Source organism: Tigriopus californicus, chromosome 8, assembly GCF_007210705.1.
Source record: "Tigriopus californicus strain San Diego chromosome 8, Tcal_SD_v2.1, whole genome shotgun sequence".
Taxonomy (NCBI): domain Eukaryota; kingdom Metazoa; phylum Arthropoda; class Copepoda; order Harpacticoida; family Harpacticidae; genus Tigriopus; species Tigriopus californicus.
The window spans coordinates 4,013,244-4,035,581 of NC_081447.1; the positions used below are offsets into that span (position 1 = coordinate 4,013,244).

Below are 22,338 nucleotides of genomic sequence, written 5' to 3' on the forward strand. Positions count from 1 at the left end.
AATCTGCTTTCAACGTAACCTGTTCATAGATTAAAATCCGGCCACGACATCCTGGCAGTAGCTCTGGTTCTCTCCAGAAATTCTCAATTCTCAACTCTAACCACATTCAAGCAACTCTGTCTCCGCAATGCCCCGAGTTTTGGACACAAGACATTTCAAGCAAAGGTGCGTGAGGATGACGTCCGCGAACGTCCGCTATCGTCCGCTTGTTTCTCTGCTCAGGATATGCGGATTTTGCCTTGAGAGCGACGCATGTTCTTCCCACGTTCAGGTCTTTTTTTAAAAAAGGATCTCAAAACCCTCGCCGGCGATCGCTCGGATACCCGAGCCTCCAAATCCAGATGAATTAGTAGTCCATCACACCAGTTCAGTCGAGAGTTTCGCCGGGAGAAGACATGACACTGCTTATTTTGATGTGAATGCTGGGCACGGATTGTGGTTCGTTCAGCGATTTCCCACCTAAGCTTCCCGAGGAGTGTTCGCTGGTAACTGGGCTGTTGGAAGGCGGGGAAATTCAGGTGTTTTGCTGGAGAAAATCGGGGCACTGTAAACGTGCTCACGAGCAGACACATCATCCACATTCCCTAGCTGGGCTGTTGCTCAACTCAGACCAGTTTCTGGCGGACAGCCGAATCCACAGGTTTCAACAGCTGATCCAACGGGAAAACAAGTGGCGAGTGAAGTTTCAAGTTGTGTTGAAAATCGTTAACGTGAATAGTGAACTTGCCTAAGTTGGAACAAACTTTCGTTGTGTTTTTACTCTCCAGCGAATTTGAGGACCTAGCACGGCGTTGGAAGCTTTGTCTAGCTCACCAAGGTAAGACAAATGGCCTGAAATGTCATATTTGATTGACAAACGCTCCCACCTCTCTGAGACTGTTGTAACATAATTTGTCAAATCATGCCTTCATCCATATCCCATTAGTGGATCAATTTGTTTCGCCAACTGAGATTGTCAGTGACAATACCATCCATCGAGCATTGGGATAAACGAGGCCATAGGTTGAAATGGCTAGACATTTGGTTTGTACGATGGCCAGAGTCAAGGCTGACCAAATCCTGTAGTTTTAATGGCCTCAATCCCCCATAAAATATATCGTGCGTAGCACATAAAATGCTCCCCTAGCCATTGAATCTTCAGGATCCGGTCGACCAAATCCCTCGTCTCTGATCCTGAAGTCTCTCGTCATTAACACAGTTGTGAGCTCTGGGATATGTGTCCCTTCTGGTTTTTGACAAGCGTGGTCAAAGTCTGCGTTGGTTTTACAATCAGCACATGCCGTCTCGTTATTTTTTCAATTGTCGAGTAGAAACTGAAAGAGAACTGCTCCAGTGGGATGAAATCGTGCCATAATGCACTTTTCCCTAGGTTAGTGGGTTGCAACTACCGTTACCACAATCTAGATCTTGTTTTCGTTTCGAGGGATGTGGAAGTGCTGGTATGATTTGATTTGGGGCGGAGGAGCTTGGCATCCTTAATGCTGAGCTGTTGCTGTTGTGGCTGTTGTAGTAGTAGTACGTAGTAGTAGTGGCACCCAGCAATCCGGGATTAATGTTTCAATTCGACAGGAAATCCTGGAATAGGACATTGATACTGGAAATGTCAGGGATAGCTAGTTTTGACGTTGTGGTGTTCTTGAAATCAACTGATGGAATCGGTCTCATAAATTGGGATGATGAAGACTTTGTGCGCCCTTACGGGCTATTGAAGCCTCTTTCTGAGGATCATGTTTAATATCCATGCAATGATTATGACCAGCTTGAGGAGTACATTACTTGTTCAAGGGGATTGAGTGCCCCGACCAATGTGTTGTCTTTAGATAAAGAAGGCTTTATTGTGTCATGGCTCATTTGGAAGTTCATCATAAAGAATACATCTAACATCTTACCAGCTGAGATCCCAAAAAGCCATCCCATCTCGGTAAAGCATGGGGGTGGGGCGATGTGTGGAAGTGAATGAGTGGCCCTCAAGGTTAATGTTCACGTGTAAATGTTAAATTCGAGTGTTGTTGGATGTTTAGACGATGTAATTGTTACGAAAGCTCTTGACTGCAGAAATGCACAAGGCTTTTTTAATTGTCTCTAGGAGATTTGGCAAGAGCAATGACAAAAAACATAGACCTTCTCACATGCAAGTGTAATTATCTGAATGTCTCTTGAAAGTCCAACTTCCCACTTGTATTATGAGTCAGCGTTATTCTAAATTACATGACCCAGTTCCACTTACCAGGGATGATGAAAATATTTCACTGGATTCTGTCCCGGAGCATCATTTGTTGATCTCTCATCCATCTCAATTGAAAGTTCTTCCACCTCGAGATAATAAAATACCTCTTTAATGTCCATGTGTCCCAACCACTCACTTACTAAGTTAGGCTTAAGACGTCGTCCATCATATTTGAGAATTTGGCTAAGATTCTCAGTCATGAGAGATTCTTTTCAAACTTTCTTGCTAGACTGACATATTCAGTTGGTATCCATCAAACCGTCTGGCATCGTCAATGGACCCACATATTTTGGGAGAGAACGTATGATAATTGAGCATGGTCAGGCCTCGTGGTATGCCTGCCCCCAAACAAAGCCAAAGAGGCCCAATCTAGGGCATTGCTCGCTTCATTTTGTCCCAAAGATAGAATTTGTCGGTTTTCGTGATCCTGGCTTGAGTGACTGACGCCTTCAAATTCGCCTAAGGGCAGGACAAAAAAACAAGGCTTGCAACAACCAAAAAATCACTTCCATCTCCGATTGAAAACACTTGGCATATGGTTGAAGATCTTGGAGGTAGGCTAATGCATTGGTATTAGCATATTTGCGGCCTCTACCATGCACCGGATTGCCATCGAGATTCTGGAACATGGAAAAAACTTGGTTAAGAAGGATCTCAAGAAGTGCGTGCATCATTGACTATCGGTATTGTCATCTCTTGTCCGCCTTAAAGATTCCAAGCCCATCTAACGTTTTACGAGCCATTCGGGTGACCAATTCAAGATTAGCGCCGTATTGAAGGGTACATCAGCATTTCTTCCAAGCTCCAACCATGTCATACTTCCAACTTAAGGCTTACAATTCTGGTTTTGTGAGAGTGGCATACCCAACAAAGTCTTTGACACTCAAACGCCAGAATTTGTCATTTTACAACTTCATAATGGAGCAACTGTTTCTTTTGTTAAGATCCTAATTTCAATGGGTCTTCTTTGCAATTAAGGTCTCTCAAATCCTGTCTAATACCTGGTTAATCTTCTCGTTACCAACATCCACCTTCAAGATGCTCCTAATCTTGCTCATTTTCCTCAAGCATCGTCCGCTTCGGCTTTTGAGAGATAGTTTCTTCGGCACTTTTTGCGTCTGCAACCGCAAGAAAAAGCGGAAATCCGCACGCAAACTCTGCCGATTCCTTGTGCCTTGGCCCACTTCCATTTCCGGCTCAATTCTCTAAGTGACACTTTCAAAGGTTCGTCGCCCCATTATGCATGTGTATTGGTGCGAATGCACAATAAACATCCCGATTGGCATGACTAGAAGGGAGGCCTTTCTCGGTTGTCACTCTCTGTCTTTCGAATTGTGAAGGCCAAAGTGTGCTTTGTATTGAAATGAACTTAAAGCATGGCCAAATCAGGATTTTACTGATCAATGTTTGATTCGCAGGGTTCAATATTCAAATGGACAGCGATGAATAAGTGATTATGTTTGGTGTCCATTTGGGGTTACTTAGTGTTCCATTCAGTGATGACAAGTTCAATGTCATTTTCGAGTGAATCATGATGTTCTCATTGTAATTCGATGATTAATCGGGCAGGGGGGGAAGATGATCCCCGGCAAAACTTCCTTTTCTGTCTATTTCAAGATGGATTTGCTGGTAAGGTTCCTTGCAATCAACACAACACATCCGAACTTGGGTATGTGACGCACCAAAGCCAGCGAAGCAAGTGCAATTGAATCTTCTTCCATTGAGGGTATCTGAACAAGGAATGCCACAAGCTTTACGGTCTCCTCTCTCGAATATGACGTTCAATAGAGGCTCATTTGACTCATCTCGAGGCTTGCTTGAGAAGGAAGATAACAATAACATTGGAATTGTCCAGGAAACCTAATCACGAATGATATTGTCTAGACTTCCGATGCGGAGAAGTATATAGGATGTATCCGGGGATTGCAGGACAATTTCTCAGTACCACTGATTGGACAATTGCGGTATTGTTGCGTTCGACATGCATGGCCAAGGCCTCCCTTCTGAATCGGTTCTTTGACAATGTGTTTTGGGTGACATTAGTTTTTTTGGAATGTTTAAATGAGTGAGGTTTGGTCAGCTCCCCAATTTTGTGTACTAGGACACAAACTCCTTCGAAAATTCCAGGTCCGAGCATGTCTCTAATTTTGGTGTCCTTGAATCCGTGGAGGGGGGAGACAAAAAGCCTATCGAGTCATCAGCTTTGTTGAAAGAAGTCCAATTACCTTAATTTCTTGAGTGTGGGCTCGTTGGTCCAAGAGTCAAATATTACCTGAGCAATCACCTTTGCTTGGCCAAACTGCCTAGGATGTACCATTCTATTTACAATTATCGTCGTTCTGAACTTCCCACCACGCTGCTTGAAAAGGTCGTGGATCCGATGGGGTAGAAAATGAGGCTTACGTAGTTCCATGTTCGAATTGCGATTTTTGACAGTTCCGGACACCCGAGAGTGACTAGTCTGACAGGATAATGACTAAAATTTGATTTTTTTTCTTCTTACTGATTGAACCAATTTTTCGCCAACCGGCTGTTTTGTTACGATGGGCAAACACACAAGCCAGGGTCGAGAACTCGAGAGACTTTGGCGTATTGTGCATGACCATCGACATTCAGTCCGGCAAGACTAAGTGCAAAATGCACTTGCTTGTCGCTCATTAACTCCGTTATCTTTGAGTGATGGAGTTTCCTTCTTCTAAGTACACTAATCAAAAGCTTGTCAATTTGATGTGCTGAGACTTTTGCTTCTGACCCTTTAAGGTTCTCTGTTAAGAATCTCTTGTCTTTGTCCATTTGCGCACGCCCAAAAATTAACAAGAGGCATTTCTATGTGGATGTCCTTCAAAAAGTTGCACTTTCAAATGGTCGTCGTAACGAGTATTGATTATAAATGATCCTTTTAAACTACGACAATGTGGGACATGATCGATCTAAAAGCAAGACAAGCGAGGAATTCTAAATTCCATCCATGATTGGGTCACATTCTTGTACTGAATCACAATAATGACTTCATATGCGTTTGGCTTGAAATAGCAGCAGAGATAGATTTGAGTCATTGTTTCTCAATTTGGACAAGCACTCTAACTAACAAGGCAAACATTGATTTTTATCTGGACCTAGCAAAAAATATGCGACTTATCACTAAGCGCTAATAGTTTGTTCACGCAAGGCCTTGAATTTCCCGCCAAAGCTGCTCTTTGGCAGCTGATGTTGTCAACCAGGTTGATTGCGGAAGACACATGCCGTAGATATATAATCAAATTCGGATTCATCTAAGCGAGGTTCCAAATTTAACACCAAAATGCCTGCCTTTGGACGGGTTCACCGGCGGTAATTTACATCATTTTCCTTCCCAGTAACCTCATCACCACCACCTACCCCCTCATCGTGTCTCTTGGTTATTCATACTCCATAGAATATGCAGCTATATTCGCGGAAGCTCATTGGGCGAATAAAAGATTATTTTGTCGTCCTTGCTAATCTATTAGGTATGGTGGTGGGGAAAATGCCCAAGGCTAACTACAAGTAGTCAGCCCTGTCACCAGATTGCATAGCTTATTTACACTCAAGCAATAATTTTGCCGATCCATTGTCCTCGCAAAAGATTTCCTTGTGGTCGACCTATCAGACTTGTTTCTTTGCCTCTTGGCAAGACTTCTTTTGAATCTTAAATCTTGGGGTTAACTAACTCCATGATACATGTCGGAGATAAGTTTTTCATATGCCTTAATGTCATTTCTTCTTCCAGGTACGAGATCAAAGTAATAAGGCCGATCATTTGCCTTGGTTTCATCTCGTCTTACTCTCACTTTACCACCCAACAGTTTTGCATATCTTCCGCCCGATTGGGCTTTGTGCACGGTTTGTAAGATTCTTCACAGAGCGCCAAGTGACTTGTAAAACTCTCAGCAGTTGGTATAATTAGGGCTCGAATACCAAGGAGGAGACAGTCCTCTTCCTAAATCTCTGAGGCGCCACCCTTGACGTTGTTCGCGCCTTTATTTAGAGTGATGCCTCCAGATTGATAGCTAGCGATGTCCTTGAGGACAGGCACAAAAGGAATTCAAGTACGGATTTAATTGGGTTTCTTGGGGTGATTGAAATTTTTCTCCCCTCCAACTCTTGCTTCTTCTGACGACACCTTTAAAGGAGAGTGTTGGCGTGTACATGTGTATTAAATGATCAAGGCGAAAGGGTGCCTGCTACGTAGATAGATAGTCTGGCTTTTAGCCACTCTAAGAATGGCTTTAGTGCAAATGGGAATCCCTGAGGGGGCCCCATACGAGGTGAGGTTAAGATGGGATTATCCCATTGCTGAGTTGTTGAGCTGTGGAAAGAATCGAGAATCAAGTCGCCTCTTTGCCATTCCATTGCCGTCTTAATGGCCCGCCCCATGCCCGAGAATGATCACTATTTTTGATGAGAAGATCAGAGCCTGTCAAAGTATGTTGGAGTTTGATCCTCCTTACCTGCAACAAAGTCTCCTTATTTGGGTTTTGTAATCGCATATTAGGAGCATTCAGGAATGTTCAGATTAGCCAACTAAATACCACGTGCAGATTCCGCGGTTCAATTTGAAGGACCACATCTTCTAGCGTTGAAATGATACAATTTGTCTGATATTGACCGTAAAAGAGAGTTTTAGTGCCGAAAAGGTCGTTAAACAGATTGCCATCTCTGAGTCGGAGCGAAATGATTACAAAGAGATGCAAAGAGATAGGTGACACAGTCCTCGTTTTCCATTGTCTATGCGATGTGATACCAAAATAAGCCCGAAGTCTTTCACGGACTTCTTTTTTTCCCCTACAATCCATCGAATGTTCACCTCAGTGGGAACAAAACCAGTCGAGTCTGCTCTCAAGCCTGTCTCCATAAAAATGTATCACACTGATACATTCCGTTCGTTGACATGACATGTTTCTCACTGTATACGGTAACAGATTTAATGACACGAACCATGACTGACTTGGATCTTTTTTCAAACGAACTTGGTTGGACCATTCTTGATCCTAGAAATTTGGCCTAGATTCAGCAAAACGACTCCAAAATTAGCACCTCCATCTCTTTCCCATATCATCAAGAGGAATCCTAAAGCACATTTTTATTTCGTTTTTAACTAAGGCTCCTTTTGTTTAACTTACTTCATTTACCCACTAATAGTGAAAAACTTTAGACACTTGATACTTGAAAGAAAACCTCTTGCTTAGCTAAAGTTTAATGGAATAAAAAGTGCGGCGTGTGTACACCATGTTCACCCCAGATTTATGTCCATTTTAGTCCTAGCCCTGGAAGAGCATGTGGCAACCCTGGGAAGGAAGCAGTTCCTGGCGTTTGCAAGTGCAAGACAAATGACTGAAAATGCGACCTTCTCCCAAATCAGCCACCCTTTGTCGGGTCCCATAGACCTTTCCCCCATCAGGAAAGTGGGGCAAAACAAAAAGAGATGATAGTGTTTGTGTAATCTTGGCCATATCCTATGCTCATCATAATCATTCTTGACGGCGTTACTGTGTCATAGAAGGTTTTTTTAATGATCCATTGGGTCATAATTTTTGCACTCTTTGGAGCTGAAGCACCAGAAATACGGATCATCATCGACTGATTGAGGGTTTGGCAAGGACGGAAATCAATAGCTAGATAGAACTTGGATGACTCCAATTGGTGGATGGCACTTTTTTTGCAACCTGCCTTTGAATTCGAGTTGGCGGTGCCGTTTAAGTCAGGAAAACGGAACGGAGTAAGACATATTGGGCTCATAAATTGAAAGAAGAATGCGCACACATAACACATTCTCTCGGGCCAATCCCGGTCACCATTGGGGTTCTATTCATTCCGGTGCCCATTATAAGCACATTTCCATTCAATATCAAAACAACCGACGACACCCTATTGAGACCGGATTTATTCGCTCAGCAACCTCCTCGGTCCATTTTCTGTTCCGCATTTTTATCGTCACGAAAAAATCTAAATCCAAATTTTTTAACTGACCATGACGAACGTGTGATTTAGTATGCCTTGAAGAACGCCCGCCCTCTAATGCGTGGGTGAAGATTTCAATTTATGGCGATTTGGTCTTGGCTCCATCCTTGCTGTATTTCAAGAGTGGGCAGCATTCAATAATGCTGTTTCATTAGCATCAGCATTTACATATTGCAATTTCATCACTCTCTTCAGCTGTAAATCTAGTCACCCTCATGCTTTATCAGACAACCTGGTAACTTTCGAACATAAACACTTCTCGTCCCACGCCTCAAATCGAAATTATCAACGAATGAACAACCCTTGAACCACTTCAAATGGATAATTTGTGTCTTCGCTCAATGTCGAGAACTAACCATTCTGGTGGGTGTAATTGAATCAAGCACAATCTTACTTTGTCATCAGGTGCTTGGAATTGAAAGGACTAGTTTTGGCCAATTCCCTCGTCAATGAGGTGCAGCAAATTATCAATTTGGAACCAAATACCCTCTAGCCTGGACTAAAGAAGTATCAACAGATTGTATCCGCAACTAGACATCTGAATTGTGGACGCCTTGATAAACCATTGAAAGTTAGCTTGCTGGAGGAGCGAGTTTGTTGAAATGATATTGATTATTAATGCCATATGGCAGCATTTTTAACAAGACCAACGTCTTGGGTGATCGTGTGGGCCTTTGAGATTTGGTCTCTGATTCGTGAGTTCTTGGGATGATATTTGGATGATGATTGGCGATCATTTCTTGATGAAGGTGAAAGATCGGACGGGATGACTCCTTCTTTTTACAAATATGGTTAGACCTGATTGGAATTCAATATATGTATGCAAGACGGTTTTTATCGACCTCTCGGAGAATGACTTGCCAAGAATGAAGTGTTGTTATCCGTTGCAAGAAACGGAATCAATCCAATTTTTATGGTTGCTCCTAAAAATTGGCTCTCAGAAATGCCTTCACTTATATCTTTTTTGCAAGGTGATCCCTCGTTTTTGCCACATCATCTCCAGAGGCCGAGAAACGTCGTTATTGTTTCATCTCGGTGGCTGTCAGTTTTGCTGAAAAGGCTAAATGAGGGTGAAGACCAATTTGAACCGTCATTGTCATTGGTATGTAAATGCGGACACTCCAGGCCGTCAAGAGGGCGAACAAGTCCTCGTTCTCAGGCCATATTGGTAAGTGGCGACTCCTGATGAACTTTTTGTACGATCCAATTTGAAGCCTGACTCCGCAAATGGACAAACAAAGGGAGCGTGAAGGAAGACGCCTTTTTCAAGCCTAGAGCAATTAATCACAAATGTCAGCACAATGGCATCTAATGACAGAAATAAATCCATATACACATGGATTAGGAAGTCATACCCTAATGTACATGTCTACGTACAATGAGAAGCTAAGACCGCTCACGAATATGACGAATAATTGACTGACAGTCAGACAAACCAAGGCAGGTGAGCGACGCTTTTTGAGGTCCTTGGAAGACGATTAAAACCACGTTGGATTCAGTTGTTAATGACATAAATGGATTGTGAAATGGTGGTTCCATTGTAATTGCTGGCCGTGCTCCATTCAAGGGAGTTCATGGTGTGATTTAGGATCATGATAAATAAAATAAAGCAGTCAAGAATAATCGCAGAAGGCGCGAGCAGATCATAAATAATTTTGTTATTTCCAAGGGAAGATTATTCAACCACCGCCGCCCTCACTCCGGCGCTTTCTCCCCCTAGAGTTGCCATTAATCAGGCCTACCAATAATTGAAACATATGGCGAATCAAGTTTTATGGCTTTGTCGAAATCGACATCCGCATTTGACCATTGTTTAAATGGCCCTTCGAAGGTCCCACTTTTTCGACCTCATCGTGTGAAGTAAACGTCTGAAGATGAGCGAATTCTTGTTTTCATGACTTGAAGTGGAGTGCAACCATAACGTCAGCTTGGGTGGCTTTTTTTATTGAAATGCACTGACCTCGAATTTGAATGCATTTGAAGCCTTGACGGCAACTTAATTGAAATTTAGTTATAGTGTTAGCAGTTAGTGTCAGGCTTACTGCAAGCACTTTGTGTTTTGATTCATGTCTTAGTAAATGCATGATATTTTATGATGAGTGTAGAACGGGTCAGGTCAGCTTTAATCCCCCATCATCCACACACTTTACGACTTGTGCTCCCTGGTATGGTCTTTAGTTACCATGTTGAGCATTTTTGATCCACGACTTGTCATGATTCCGGCGCGATTGTCTCAAGTTATTACCCTCATTCAAACATGTGGTTATACTACTAAAACCTGGAGCCCTAAAACGAGTCCTCAATCCAAGTCGAAGATGTTCTCTAGATAAAAAAGAAGCGGTCCTTTCGAGTGCTAAACCAAGTTGTTGAGGAAAAGAAGATGGAAAAAAAAACCTGGCGAGATAGCTACCCCTTGAGCTACATCATCGTGCCGATTGATATCTGTTCATGAAGCTCAAGCCCGACCACATCTCAGGCAGGAAGCTCTTAAGATATAGATCTGGTTATCCCGGCTTCCGATTACAACCAACTGAGACCGACGCGACCTCTTTTTTTTCTCATGGAGGATTGATTCTCATGGCCTCTGTGGCGTTGCTCTCCACAATACAATGTATCCCTATGTCTTCATCGTTGGCACCAATTTGCTTGGATGATTAAGCATTCGTGACCGCGAGGGGTTCCTTCTTTCGTCAGAAGGAGTGTGACAACTGGTTCGTAGCTCTGAGGGTGACAAATGCGTAATGTAGATAAGGAAGACATCTCATCGGGTTAACCGCAGGCCATTTCCAACCACAAACAAGTGTGGGGGGCAGAATTTTGCCACCAAAATTAGACAACTGGATGGATAGACGCATGGATGGATGTAGCAAAGAACTTTCATTGTCACAAGGTCTTCTTTTATTGACAGGGGATTCAAAATGGTGGGAATCTGGCGACAATAACAAGACAGTCGTCTTAAGGTGAACATTAGATAAACTTTATGACCATAATTACCTGCTGAGCTTGGTCTGTTTGTATCTGTGTCTATGAGTATGTGAGCGTAGAGTATACTTACGCATAATCATTAGGCAAGAAGACCTTCACCGTCTCTTGTAATGGTGCGAGTTTTTCGATATGAATTCGAGAGCTTATGTATGTTGTGTTCACGCAATTTGGCTTATTAGTCAATATCCTAATAATACCGACATACTTGCTGCAAGTCTGTCATCGTACTATATGTACGAGATATGCAATATCTTTCTTCAAATATCATTATCGTCTCCCAATTTCCGGTCATAAAAATTTGCCCTCAATCAACAAGATTTTTTTGCTGGAGATGCACTTCTGATTCTGAAGAAGCTTGCCGTTGATCAGTTCTTGAACTCAAAGGAGGATTAGCCGATCTAGGACGAGTAGATGGATGAGCGGATGCATGCACTTCATCATCGTTTTCGCCATACGCCAAACCATCATGCCTTAAAAAATCAAGATTAATATGCATTTGAGGATCAAATTTGGTTCTTGGAACTAGGAAATGGAAATGCTAATGAAGCTCTTGGGATGAGTGTCCTTGGGTGTCGTCCAGGCTCAAATCGATTGGAAATAATGCCAACTAAAATAGCGATAGCTTGTGTTGTGTCGAATCAAAAATTCGAAGCCGATTCTGTTTGACCCAATGTTTCAATATCATTTCCATTCAATCTCTGATTCGGATCGCCATTTGAGCCCCATTTGGAGACTGACCATGAGTTGAATGCAGTGTTTATAAAAATACTCGGGATTTTTAGCTTGTCATCTGCCACATATTTGTTTTGTTCCTTATCTGACAAGCGTATTAAAGTGCTTGAAAAGTAATTTATCTCCCGAGGAGCGCCACTCCAAATCAAGATCTATCATATTTGTAATGATTCTTCAAAAGAAAAGACGAGGATTGAAGATTAATCGTTCAATGGATTCAATCTGCTTCTGTTCTGACCTTATTTGGCCTGCCTTTTCGAGCTCAGAATCGAGCCAGTCAATCTGGTCGTTTTGAAAATCATCTCAAGATGTATGATAATGCCAATTGAATTGGCCATGATTCATTCCCTTATCTGCCCCGTGAAAGACCATGGATGAACTCTCCTCGTCATATATATGCTTGCCCATTTACCCACAAATTCAAAACACTCACACTTAACAAAAACCACATCTCCGGCAATTTCAGAATGAAATTCGTTCCGCAAATACTTCCAGCTATAAATTTGCCTATGCAATAAAAAAGCGATTGTACTGCAAGCTTCCCGCAACCTAAGCCAAAGATGACTTTAGAATATCTATAATGGTCATCAACAATACGGAAAACGAGACAATTCAAAAGTGGTCACCCTGCTGAGGGCCCTTTGTTTTCAATCCTTCGCCCTATCGGCATTCTTCTCGGCGATTTCGGCCGCTTTGTTTCACTCGAAAAGTCAAACAATCGGACAAACACGTTCTCATAGGAATATATGTGTGTAATTGATGACCTGCTTCCAATCCAACATCGCAGTGTTTTCCCCATACCTGCGGGATATCATATGGTGGAGGCTGGCATAACTTTTTGACCTTTGTGGACATTGGCATCTCGTCCAGGGATGAAATACTGGGATTCGCTTAAATCTCGCATTTCTTTACGATTGTGTCTCAGGGGATCCTAACGACGCAAGAAGAATGGAGATTTTTTTTCCGGCGACGAAGGGATCGTGTCAGAATGGTCCGAGAGTGTTAAAAAAAAAGATGGTTCGCGAGGAATCTCCATTCCGGACCCTAAATAGCGGACAAGCTCATTGTTCAAGGTGCTTACAACCAATTAAAGAGTTGACGCTTGGAAAATCGGTTGGCTCCAAACGACAAATATTGCCCCATACCTTGAAGAGGTCACTAAGTCAAGTGAAGTTAAGATGGAGAGGGCTGAAACTACTTTTCCTGAGGAAACGGCCTCACCAAGTGTAGATTTGAAAGAATGATATGTGCTAAAATCGCTACTTAGTTTGTATTCTGTTGATCTTGATCAGGTTTGTGTCGTCTCCTGTTGAAATTAAATGTTGACTGAAAAAGTTTTTTTTTATTCGAAATAAAAGCTAGAGACTTTTTTTTAGATGCTAAAATAAATTCACTGCTAATTATCCGAAACGCGTCCTCGTTACGAGGAACATGCTAAGTTCAATGAGCCAAAGAAAATACGAGATGATGAATCCCGCTGGTTGCTTTAAGACTGAATAAAATGTTCGATGTGCGGAAGTGGTTTTGCTTGAATTGTAAAAAGAGCTATAACGACATATTTGAACGCAATAATGCACGGAATTATGTTTTTCCAATCACTTTTGGAGATAAATAACTCCCTATTCTAAGAGGAATTTCATTTTAACCCTAATCAGCCATCAAAGTCGTCATTGGCAGTAATATGTTGTTGTCTCATGATTAAAGCCCAGACCGAATACTTACGTCGTATATCCCAGCTTGCATTATTCCTTACCTATCATTCCTTACCCAGTTATGATATAGCTTCATCATATTCTTACACACTGACATTCATATTCATTCATAGAATACTGTTCATTCATCATTGGCTCCAAAATTTCAATTCAAAACATTTAACATACTTCAATGAAGGCGAGTCAAAGCATTTGAGAAATGACGATTCGCCTTGGCCGAACGGAGCAGTTGTTAAAATATACCTTTGAATTCAGAGTCGTCGAAATCTGCAGTGATAACCTGAGGCCAAACCAAATGCCTCTTCCTACGTTTAGTAGGCCTCCTGAGCTTTGGCAAACATGGAGGGGACTAACAACATATTTCTGCACATTTTCAAATCACACAGTGAACTCTCAAATCTAATCAAGGCGTCCGCCCGAGGCCTGCCTTTTTCTCGATATCAATCAGATTCTAGCCTCTTTAGCCACTTAAGTGCTAAAGAGGTTTCTCAGATTCCCATCTGTGTGAACCTTACCACGTCAATTATTTCATATGGCAGGGCAGAAACTGGATCAATCTCGCCGATATGGCCAGGACTCTTGAGTAGTAATTACTCTCGCTTGCATGGTTATTAAGATCCATTCCGTGAATATTCAGTGATCTGATCATGGGTCGAAAGTGCAGTAGTAAATCTCTGAAGATCTATGGGCTGCCAGAATGGGCAATCATTTGCCTTGAGCTACGCTTAACCTTTCTACGTCTCCATTCCTCCATGCCCGTCAAAGACTAATTAGTTTTATGCGGTTGCAATGATTCCGCACTTTATGATGCGCTGATAGCTGCATCATGGATTTTCAATTTGTAAAACCCTTCGTATCCGTTCCGCCTACCGTCAAAACTTTCGATATGACGCCCCAACTACAATCAGCTAAAGCGTGCTACTACTCTTTAACAGGGTTTTCTATCAGTACTCGTTATAATTTGCAAAAAAAGTTTCTGTTTTTATCGTTGGCGTGGTGTTAAAGATTTATAAAAAAGATATTACAGTTTCGCGTCAAAGCCCTCAAAAAAGTGGTTGTTCAGGCATTTGTTTTTCCCTTAGATTTTCAGGTATTGGCACCTCCCAAAAAGCAGTTCAAGCACAAAATTGATGGCCACCACAAGACATCATAAATACACAGGTCTATGAAATAAGAGAAAAATGATGGTGCCATTAAGATAAAAACATTGCACTTTGAACATTTATCATCGATGAACATTCTTTTTAAAAAGTCGTTCCGATGCAAACCAGTAACTCAATGGCTAGGGTTAGTAGGTTCAAATTCCGTTTCCTGTAGGAAACCATGGTACGCATTCAAAAATGTATGTGTGTATCTTTTCGCTAAACCCTGTATCTTTGTAGGCAAAACTCTTGCTTCAACACTTGAATTTGGCAAAGTGCCCCAGATACACAAACTGCGCATTGTCAACTAAAACTACTTAGTACTACGATGCACATCCACTTTTCGGTGTTTTCTTGCTTGGTAACAGCTGACTGTTTGTGGGCGCTTTAGCGTCGGGATTTCAGGACTTCAGGACTTCAAGACTCTGATTTAAACGCATTCTAGTGAGGGTTTCTATCAATTATAAATCACTTGCAAGCAGTTTCGGCGATTTGTATGGGTAAGTACTCGTTACTTGAAAGTTTTAATCGCTCTCGGGTAATTAATTCCTAGCTTATTAAAGCCCATCAATGTGACCATTGAAGAGGGCTAGCTGGTTGGCTAGCTGGTTGGCTAGCTGGTTGGCTAGATGGATGGCTAGATGGATGGATGGATAGGCGCTGCTGATGTCGGTTTGTGCTCGGAATTGAGATGATAATGTTGGACTGGCCGATGGCCATAAGGGAAGAAGGAGTTCCTTTTATTTCATAATTGCAGGATAAGTGAATAGTATTGCATTGAGCAAAATGACGTCTTTGAAGAATTTGATAAATTAATGAAACCTCACGTTCTGACGAAGAATGAGCCTGTGTGAGTAAGTGAGTCTGTGAGTGATTGTGTGAGAGCTCATATATCCACATTCACACCATCATCCCCAGCAAGTATACAACATCATCATCATCATCGTCGTCGTCGTCTTAGCCGTCTTCTTCTTTGACTGATCCAGTGCCTTCTTCATTGGCAAAGTGACTTTTGAGCGAGGTTTGACGGTTTGGCTTGTCATCGCCTCTTTTTCCGAAGAATAACTTGAATAATTATCGTGCATTTACTACTTCTGGGAGTGTCCATTGAGAAGAAAGAAGACTCAAAAAAGTTGGGTGTGCGAAGGCACCCCTAGCCATACATAGGTTCACCCCTCCATTGCCACTCGTTACTTCATTCTGAGTAAGGGAGTATCTCAAATCCGGATCCATTTCTTTTGGCTCCCTTGGAGGCCCTCTCACGGAGCAAGGTCGACCCGAAAAACGCTGAGTTTTTTGGCCTCTCTGTTCCATATTGCAATTGCGGGTGTTTTATGGCCATCAAGCCGGGTTTATCTTTCGTGCATCGGATTCGTACTCGTGGATTTGCGTCATGAGTAATTGTAGCTAAAGACTACCCAAACTGTATAATCCTACATACGGCCCTTGCGTTCTACTTAAACCGTCGTAATCTGATTCGAGTACATAGAGGAAGAAGTCCGTTCGCCAAAAAAGAGTGAGCGTTCACCTTATTGTGCTCTGTTTATCGCGTTTCAACACAAGTTTTGGCAAATTCAGGAAGAAATTATTTCATTACCCCAGGCTTAGGTTATATCGCTGAGACAGTCTCCCGAGGGCAGAGTTAGAGGGGCCTTTTGAGAGAAATGCCCCTACTTGCTCGTTCTCCGAGGACAAGTCCAAGCAAGGCGTGGTGTTTGGACGCATGAACGGCAGGACGGGAAATGAAACAGGTTTCTCAGAGCCAAAGGAACGATTTTGCCGGATTTTTTTATCCAAAGAGTTTGCTCAAGCTCTTGTTGAGTGGATGATGAGAAGAAGTTTTTTCGTGCCCTTAAATTCTTTCCTGATAAGCATAAACCACCCACTGAACTTCAAAGACGCTTTGAGCTTCCTTGTCTTCGAAACATGGTTTACAAAGACATCTTCATCGTCATCGTAAGGTGCATGCACTCAAGAGACTCGATTTTTTTTTTCAAGGCACACCATCTGACTTGAACCTTTTTGGAATGACTCTGATTGTCCAAGATTTGCGCATGCTAATGTCTATGTTAAACAAGCCTGATCATTTTGTCGTCAGTTCTCTGGGGTTTGTTTGGCGTGGGCATCAGTTATTTCAGGGCGGGAGTAAATGCCATTGGTTTTGGTTCTGTACTGGGAAGTGCCCTAACCCATCGAAACGAACGACAAGCGTTACACAACCTTTAGAGGGACCTTTAGTTTCTTCACGTTCCTGCTCGTAGGCCCAATGAAATATTGGGAAGATGCAGGACAAGAAGTATGGGAAGTCAATGCGAGATGATGAAGGTGTCCTTTTACTCCCCTCAAAAATGATAATGAGTAGATCCTCTTCCCTGTGAAGTGATGAGGGGATGTTCTTAAGCCATTACCACACACAAGGTATACCCTCCTTGATTTATCTCATGCCACTCAAGACTACGCAGAGAGTGGCAAAAATGCTGAAGCATCCCAGAAGCACCGGGTGTGGAAATTGGCACTCCTTTGTTTCTCTCTCGTTAGGACCAACGGCCCTTTTTGTGCTTCTCTACTCTGTGTTGAAACTTTTCATTGAAATGGAACCAAATTTTGACATGTGAATCTCTCTCTTGCGTTTCAGACGAAAGCGGCTCTTCGATGACCCGACGTAACTGGTGATCTCTCGACATCTTCATGATGATGTCACCCCGTCATCGAACCTGGACTTTCCTGGTGATTTGCCTCCTGGCCAATCTCCCAAGGCAATGCCAATGTCTTGAACTCTTCGCTCATGTGTCTCAGCATGGTGTCAGAGGAGTCATCTCATTCAAACAGTCAGAATCTGCTGGTACATCGGCCGACGCCGCAACGACAACAACAACAACAACAACAACAACACTCTCAGAAGTTCAGATCAAGGTGAATCTGACGATATCAGAGGATTATGCTGGTGAATATTCATGGGGCATTTACCAATTCCCGATCGACTACACGGTGCAGGATTTCTGTGACAGTCGCATGCTGGGCAGAAGACCTATCGTGAATTTTGATGAGCACCTCGGCAAACTCATGCTTCCGACTGAAAACCAGCCCGTGATTGAATTGTCCACGTCAGAAATTCTGCTCCGAGGGAAGGATTCCATTTGGGGACGGAGTCTAGTCTTGGTGGGTCCATCCAAAGCCAGGATATGTGCCACCATTCTTCCCGATCCCAATCAAAATCCCCTGAAGGTGGCAGAAGCCAGGTTCACCTCTCCCATTGCTGGATCGGTGTGGTTCACCACTATGAGCTTCGGCGATGGCGTGGAGACGAAAATATTCTCCAACTTATTTCACACGCAAGGAACGAAATCCACGGCCAACGATTGGAAGATTTATATCAGTGACGCTTTGGATTCATCCCTCGATGTCAATGGTCAAAGTTGTGATTTCCTGCAGACTCTGTACGATCCTGAGCATCGCTCTGGAGAGGGTTGCTCCGAGGATGATCCTGGAAAATGCCGAGAAGGTGATCTCACGGGGAAGTTTGGCCAAGTTCGGGTTGGAAAGACCGAGAGCATGTTCACCAAAGCATATCACAATGACGTCGATATCACATTGCCAGAATTGGACGGCAGCCAGGCCTTATTCTTAGTGCTGTTTGACGCAGACCACCAAGATAGTTTCTTCACGTGTGCAAAACTCCGTGGCATCCCTGTACGTCATGCCCGAGCGGGATTCATGGAGGACGGGATCAAGGGTGAGATCAGTTTCAAGCAAATGTCTCCTTTTCACCCAACCACGACTCTGGTTCACCTAACGGGTCTGAACCAAAGCACAGGCGGATTTCACGTTCACGAATACCCTGTGCCTCAGAAAATGGAAGCCGATAACAATCGATGTCTTCGCACTGGCGGGCATCTTAATCCCTTCAAGATTGACAAATCCGTTAGTCCGAAGCCTGGACAAGGAAGTTTCGACAAGTATGAGGTGGGCGACTTAAGTGGAAAGTATGGCAGCTTTCAAGATCAAAATGTGCGCTTTGATGAGTTTATCGATCCAACGTTGTCTCTATTTGGAAAATGGTCCATTGTGGGGCGATCCATTGTGATTCATGAGATACCCGTGCCGCATCGTTTAGCGTGCACAAATATTGACTTGGTGGATCGCGAGATGCTGACAGCTGTGGCTGAGTACACATACCCCATAGCTGGGAGGATCATCTTCAGACAGGAGCTGGAGGATCCCTTCTCAGACACGCAAGTATTTGTCGAGTCGCTGGTTTATTCAGATGGTAGCAAGAATGGCACCACGGATCATCCGTGGCATGTCCACACCGCCATCCCTGGCAAGGACTATTTCAATTGGACCGGGCGCTGCCTCAGTGCCATGGACCACTTCAATCCCTATGACGTCAGTTTGGAAGATAACGTCTACAATGAATGCCGTAATGACCACACACCATACCGATGCGAGTTGGGTGATCTCGCTAACAAGCTCGGACGGCTGAGTGTGGCCGGGCGTAAGAAAAACATTCAAGAAACCCTTCGTTTTTACACTGACACCAACTTACCCTTGAGTGGGCCCACCGGAATCATTGGGAGGTCCATTGTCATTCACGATGACAAGGCACCCGAACACAGAGGTGATCGAATGGCATGCACCGGTATCTATCGCCAATATCGACACAAAGCAGTGGCACGAGATTGGTTTGGTAATGGGGTCATTCCCCCACCAGTTGATGGCAAGCTCGAGTTCATTCAAGACACTGGCAAGTCATTAGCTCACACTCTGGTCGATCTTCAGGGCTTGGACGAGGAGGCGTATGCCTATCATGTTCATCTCATCCCCGTCCAAGACCATCTGGAGTTTCCGTGCACTGGTGATGCCGTTGGGGGTCATTTCAACCCTTTTGATTATGATGCGAGTGCCAGTCCAAAGCCCGGTGAAGGCACCCCCGATCAGTACGAAATTGGCGATCTGAGTGGGAAATATGGCTCTTTGGACGGAAAGAATGAGATCCGGGGTATCTTCAATGACTCGAACCTGCCTCTATTTGGTTTGAACAGCATTGTGGGTCGAAGCATCGTGATTCACAAAAAGTTCAAAGCTGAACGGTGGGCTTGTGCCTCCATTGGATGGGGGTTTGACCCCGATGAGGCCCGTGAAATTAAAGCGGTGGCATCCTTCCACCATCCTAATGGCTTTGCATGGGGGTACATTCGCTTCAGTCAGGTTGTCTATCACGATGGAAGCTCCACAGACACTTCCATCGTTGTGAGACTCAAGCATCCAGGGAAGACTAATAAGGACTTCACCAGTGGGCACAATTGGTCAATCTGGGTCAATCCCGTAGGTCATGACGCCAGTATCAAGTACGAAGGCGCACGTTGCACAGCTGCTGGCTATAGGTGGAACCCCACGTTCATCCAATTGGCAGATCCTAATGATCATGGGTTCTACTCGGAGGAATGCGGACCCGATAATCCATTGCGGTGTGAAATTGGCGATCTGTCCGGTCGATTGGGCACCAAACTGAGTGTGGGTGGCAGAGCACTCGTCATCAACGACGTGAACCTTCCGCTGACGGGGGATTGGTTCAAAAATGCCATTGGCAAGTCTATCATCATCCATGGGCCAGATGAGTCACCGGATAGGATGGCGTGTGCCAACATTGAGGAGGACAAGGATATTGTCAAGTTTGCTTCCATTGAGGTCAAGTCCCGGTTCAATCTAGCCACCTTCATGGAGGAGGTTCAGGCCATCATGGGGGTCCCAGAATGGTTCCTTTACCTCGATGCCCGAGCTACCAAGACCTTGTACAATGGGAAATGCATCAAGATCAGGCTCCATTTCACGGGTCCGTATGCCAACAAATTGGAGCAAGACTTTGCCTTTCTATTGAGGACGGGTCGACTGGACAAGCCCTCGATCCCCATCCCCGGTTTCGTACCTGATCCGCTCAGAAAGACCAAGTTGGGGTACAAAGAGTGTGGCAGTGACAGTATCAAAAACCAAATTATTGGTACCAGCAATGACTTGTATTCTAGTCTTTCTGCGGGCAATTCCTGCGCTCCAAGTGCAAACCTCATCTTTGCCACCACTGGCCTAATCACAATCATACTTGTAAGACTGTTCATTCACTCGAACTGAAGGGTACCCCATGGAACTCCCCATCCGCCCCATCAAGAGGCGGGCACATCAAAATAACGAGAAAGCAAGTTCAAACTGTGTGTCTGTCAATGCAACGGACGAATACGAAAGAACGTTGCGTGATTGGTTTCTATTGACAGCTTGGCTGGGAAAGTGATTGATTTACCAGGCCTACCTGGCCTACCATACTCCGAGTGTGACAGTATGAGGCTTCTTCATGTGTAGATCATTTCCACCTACCCGAAAGTGATCTTGCCTACAGTACAGAGTCCTCCAAGATGAGAAGGAACAAAAGTCATCCTCTATACCGCACCGAGCACTCCATATCCCACCCACCCATCGACTTATTTATTATTCATTATATAAATATCTACCTACAAAATTGCCTAACTTGAACCTGAGCAATAAGTGAGGAAACGTTTTGAGAGACGATATGAAGTACACCCAAAACACAATTTGCCACTTGGAAAATAAAGTTAGTCAAATATAGAACGACGATTACACCGACCTTCCTCCGACTTGTTGGCCTACTACCAATTCTCTACTCTACTCCTTTGTGCATTAGTCGAGGTAATGTGCGTGATTCTAGCCCACAACTCAAAGCTTTATTGTAAGAAGAAATGACTCCATTCAAGTTTATGATTTAATTGTTGCACTTTCCTCGTCGTCCTCCGAGTCGCTCAGTTCATTCATAGCGTGCAACTTTAACTCGCACACGGTGTGAACCAACAACTTTATGGTTGTAATTCTAAACGGAGGGGATTTGATCAGGAATACACCACAAGGGAGTGCAATGCTTGCAAATTCTTTTGCAAATTATAATTACTGCGCAAGGAAGTTGATCAATTTAGTGCCGAGTGCAGACTCATTTGAGTACTACCCAAGGTTGTCTGCTAGCTAGAAGGAGATGGAGAAAATCGATCAGGGAAAAAGTCCTCCCTAATATGGGGCCAAATGAGACTCTGATGGTGTGCAGTGTGATGATGAAGAAGGTACCTTTTTCCCTCTTCGAACTCATCAACATGATCATTTTTAGGGTCGCCAATGTGGTCTCAAGCATTGGGAGACGAAGAAGTCTGCGCATACGCTAATACTCGGACGTCTAGAAATATGGATTGTGAACGAGCTTGGTCACAACAACTCTGAGCCACTTTTTGAGTTAAAGCAATACAATTATAAACGTAGATCTCTTCAACTAAAGGCGGGTCATTTTTATACCTTTTACGTGTCAAGTGGTTCGTTTCAAAGTTATGGTGCCAAAAGCTTGTGTAGCTGACCAAGAGCAGGCAGAAAATTCGAATTTTATGTAGTGTTTACAACATAACTTTGGACATTTCTCCCGAGTTCCCTAAGCATAGTTGTAGGCTCAAATTTGGCCAAGTTCATCTATTCAACTAGATCTTGTGTCGTATGAAGTGCTTATTTGGAATCAAGT

At 43.5% G+C, this 22,338-nt stretch overlaps 1 protein-coding gene across 3 annotated transcripts; it reads left to right on the forward strand.

Moving 5' to 3' along the window:
- The first annotated feature begins 524 nt into the window (after positions 1-524).
- LOC131884616 (uncharacterized) lies at positions 525-21,410 on the forward strand. Of its 3 annotated transcripts, none has more exons than XM_059232453.1 (2): positions 525-817; positions 17,413-21,410. In XM_059232453.1, the coding sequence occupies exon 2, from the start codon at positions 17,466-17,468 to the stop codon at positions 20,901-20,903; it is 3,438 nt and encodes a 1,145-aa protein (XP_059088436.1). In that variant the 5' UTR covers positions 525-817; positions 17,413-17,465; the 3' UTR covers positions 20,904-21,410. The 3 variants fall into 3 exon arrangements, with proteins under 3 accessions (XP_059088436.1, XP_059088437.1, XP_059088438.1); XM_059232454.1 differs by lacking the exon at positions 525-817 and adding an exon at positions 15,120-15,277; XM_059232455.1 differs by lacking the exon at positions 525-817 and adding an exon at positions 15,733-15,981.
- The last annotated feature ends 928 nt before the right edge of the window (positions 21,411-22,338 follow it).

What these genes read in the sequence shown, in the direction of transcription:
- LOC131884616 (XM_059232453.1), top strand. Translation starts at nt 17,466, where the DNA reads ATGATGATGTCACCCCGTCATCGAACCTGGACTTTCCTGGTGATTTGC.